This window comes from Pinus tabuliformis, chromosome J (genome assembly GCF_031772625.1).
Source record: "Pinus tabuliformis cultivar Carrire ecotype Pingquan chromosome J, CPIR1, whole genome shotgun sequence".
Taxonomy (NCBI): Eukaryota; Viridiplantae; Streptophyta; class Pinopsida; order Pinales; family Pinaceae; genus Pinus; species Pinus tabuliformis.
Genome location: NC_142295.1, coordinates 1,145,519,444 through 1,145,522,866, shown reverse-complemented (window position 1 = coordinate 1,145,522,866; position 3,423 = coordinate 1,145,519,444). Strand labels below are relative to the sequence as shown.

The window sequence follows — 3,423 nt, the reverse complement described above, 5'->3', positions numbered from 1 at the left end:
ATCCTTATAGCGATGAGCTTAGTTTGAGAAATACACGGGGTCCATGCATATCTGATCTATCTCAATGCTGTTGCGATCGGTCAGGATGGCGTTGAAGGTTATTGGAAGCGGATTGAAAGAGACGGCACTGGCAGCGACGGCGACCCCGCCCTTCTGTCAGTAGTCCCTCCCATCTTCATGCAACATTAAAGCCACAAGTCTTCTCCCTTAAAGCCTCCGGTGGAGCAGGTCAGCACATGCCTGTGGAACGATCTTTCTCCCTATCTCTGTGCAGTAACTTCACAATTGACAGTAGCCGTTTTCCTAGTAGTTTAGGCTTGTTATTTTTCTCGGCCGTTATGGAAGAGCGTTACGGAGATGGGAAAGTGGTGGTATGGCGGGCCATTTTGCAACGAAATTATTTGAGTCGCCTGGTGCTCGCGCTGCGCCATAGGAGAATAGGAAGATCGATTAGAGCCTCGGCTCGAATTCGATCCGTTAAATTGGCTGCAGATCTGTCACTGGCCATGACGTCAGGAGATCGAACTGCGTGGAACCGAGCAATCCTTGGAAAACACCTTTCAAGGCTCCAGAAATCTCACTACAAACTGCGAGTAGTAAAAGCCAGAGGGAATCTATATGTAATAAAGAGATTGGCCTCTGCCAAAACCGGGATGAATAAAAGGACCTTTGTTTGTAAGAAGTTTGCCAGGCCGCTCTTCGGAAGGGCGTTGAGGAGGGGATACAATTGCAGGGAAGCAGGAGGAAGTGCCGTGGCTTCTCGTATGCAAACCCTAAGGTTGCTCGTCCCGGGAAGCCGTGGACTGGACAAGCCCGATCTTCTAAAGCAAACCACTGACTACATCGTGGTGCTTCAGAAGAGGGTTCAGGTCATGCAGGCACTCGTAGAATGCTGCTCAAATTAAAGCGCCGATTCGAATTGCCATATCTAGGTCTAATGTATGCGTGCCAGGTATAACAAGAAGGTCGCAAGGTCCAATCTCGCGCTGCATAAACACGCAGGTGGTTTTATATCGCGGGAATAACAGAAAATATTATACCGTGTTGAGCTGGGGCGTTTCTAAAGATATGCGGCAGGTGATCTGAATAATGCTGGAGGCTGGTCTAGAAATTAATTTTAATTGGTTGATTCATCAGGGAATCAGAAGTTGTCTAATGATATCATTAGGATTTTACATCTCAATTAGGTTTGTTACTGCCAATAGCAATAAATTTATAAATCATATGTATGTCCATCGATGACTTCAAATTCTGCGTTGTCCATGGTAAATTTCATTGTAGAATTGTCAATTCCTTGGAGTAAGAGGACCAAACATTACTATTATCTTGAATCAGATTATCGTATGGACACATATTTTCAGAACTCCGGTTCACCTACAGGTCCTTCTTCGTATCATTTTTGTTAGGCTTGTATAAAAATAATTTCATAGAACTGATATATGCCTTAGCGGTTGATGCTAATTTGGAAGCTTTTATATGTCTTCCTAAATTCTTTCTCAGTATAAGTTTCTATACGGACGGCTCGGTAATGGAAAGACTTTTTCCTTTAAATTAAAAATTCCTTTCCCAATGAAAGATGCAAGCATTTGGGTTTCAGTTTTGTGAAAAAGATATGCAAAGTTTCAATCCGATTTAACTGTTTTGAACAGAAATGGTACCGTATCATTATTAAAACTATGGATGGTGGATGGTCTTGTATATGTGAAACAATAATATGAATCTTCTATGAAGCTATCAATCGTAACAGTAACGTATCAAAAAAATTTGATTAGGAATTATGATTACTTTATTAGTTCATTATAATTCAAGAGATTTGAATAAATTTATATAGTTTATTTTTAATTTAAATTTAAAAAATTAATATTATATCTTTAAAATTTGCATTTGTTTAACTTTATATTAAACATTTTTTTTATTATATAATTAAAAAATGTATTTCTTTGAGTTTGCTTTGGATAGTTGTGTAATATTTGTTCCTTTCCCACCAACTTTAAATTTTGTATTTTGACAAATTACTTTGTTGAGGTCTTAATTGAATAGACTAGAGCATCAGTAGTATGGACAACCTGTCCCTTGCTTTCCATGTGAGAGAGAAGCAAACTTTATTCCTACATCATTACCCAATATCCAAACATTTTCAATGTAAATTTTTAAAAAAATTACATATATTGATTTAATAAATTTAAATTTAAAATTATTTAATTATTTATAAACATTCACCTACCATATTAATATTTTTATTTGTTTATTATTTTTTAATATTAAGAAGGTTAACGTAATTTTATGCAAACACGTTATCTCATAGTAAATTGCACAACGTTTTGCATATATTTATAAATATTTCAAAATTTTGTAAATAATTATTTTGTTAAAATTTATATTAATATAAAAATTATATATATATATAATATTAGAAATTTATATTTAATTATAAACACATATATAAATTTAAAACTTTTCTATGCTCTCAAACCAAACTAACCAATACTCAAAATGCAAATTCAATTATGAGGAATTGTCTTAAAAAACAAAAAAAAAATTACCATTTTCCATTTACAAGTTATAGTTTGGACATACATCTAATTATGAAAAGAAAAGAAATTTCTAAAGAAAAAAGTTAAGTCAAGAGATCAAGGTGATTATCATTTATGGGAGAACATTATTGGGGCCAAGTCTTGTACACTTAACCTTTTGGAGGTTTGCGACCAAACTCAAGGTGACCTTCAATGTGAAAAAGTGGGCATCGAGGATGTGCATGAAGTGGGCATCAAGGATGACCAAGTAGAAGTATTGGTTGTTTTCAACTCTCTCAATTTCATTTAGGCATGCAATTTCCTCAATTTGACCCTCTTATTTTTCTTTCAGCACCTATTCCAAGAGCATCTTCATTTAATAACATATAGTGATAGTATTAATGTAATGACTATGTCATTCTCAGAAATTTAATTAGCAACTTCAATTTGAATTTCAGAGTTAGAATAGGCTTGGAAGTCATTGGTAGTTAACGATACAAATTCTTGAATTTCTACCTAAATTTCACGTGGAGTAGTAGATTGTAAGCTAGTAGTAGACTAAACTTGAGTTTGAGTGCATGGCCTACCTAAAGGGCCATGACCTCTAGAGCCCCAATAAGAATGCATTCTCTAGTGAGGCATAATATTCGAGAGTAGATAGGTCATGAGACTAGTAAACCCCGAAAGGAGGCAAGGACTCATAAACTATGCTATACTAAGCCAATACAGAGTGTGAATTGAATTAAGCACTCTACTAAGGCTAACGAGTGGACAATGTGAGACCATAACGATGAAGGGGCTAGTTTGAGGAAGAATCTTTGGAAAAAATGTGAAGTCCAAACTAACCAAAATAACCCAAGAGTTTTCAACACCACCAAGACACCCTATGGGTCAAACATATAACTCCACC

General features: G+C 35.8%; 1 protein-coding gene across 1 annotated transcript; it reads left to right on the top strand.

Annotated features, from left to right (window-relative positions):
* Nucleotides 1-229: 229 nt before the first annotated feature.
* Nucleotides 230-1,454, top strand: LOC149231143 (transcription factor IBH1-like). The gene has a single exon (XM_089376205.1). The coding sequence runs from the start codon at nt 237-239 to the stop codon at nt 903-905; it is 669 nt and encodes a 222-aa protein (XP_089232331.1). The 5' UTR covers nt 230-236; the 3' UTR covers nt 906-1,454.
* Nucleotides 1,455-3,423: the final 1,969 nt, after the last annotated feature.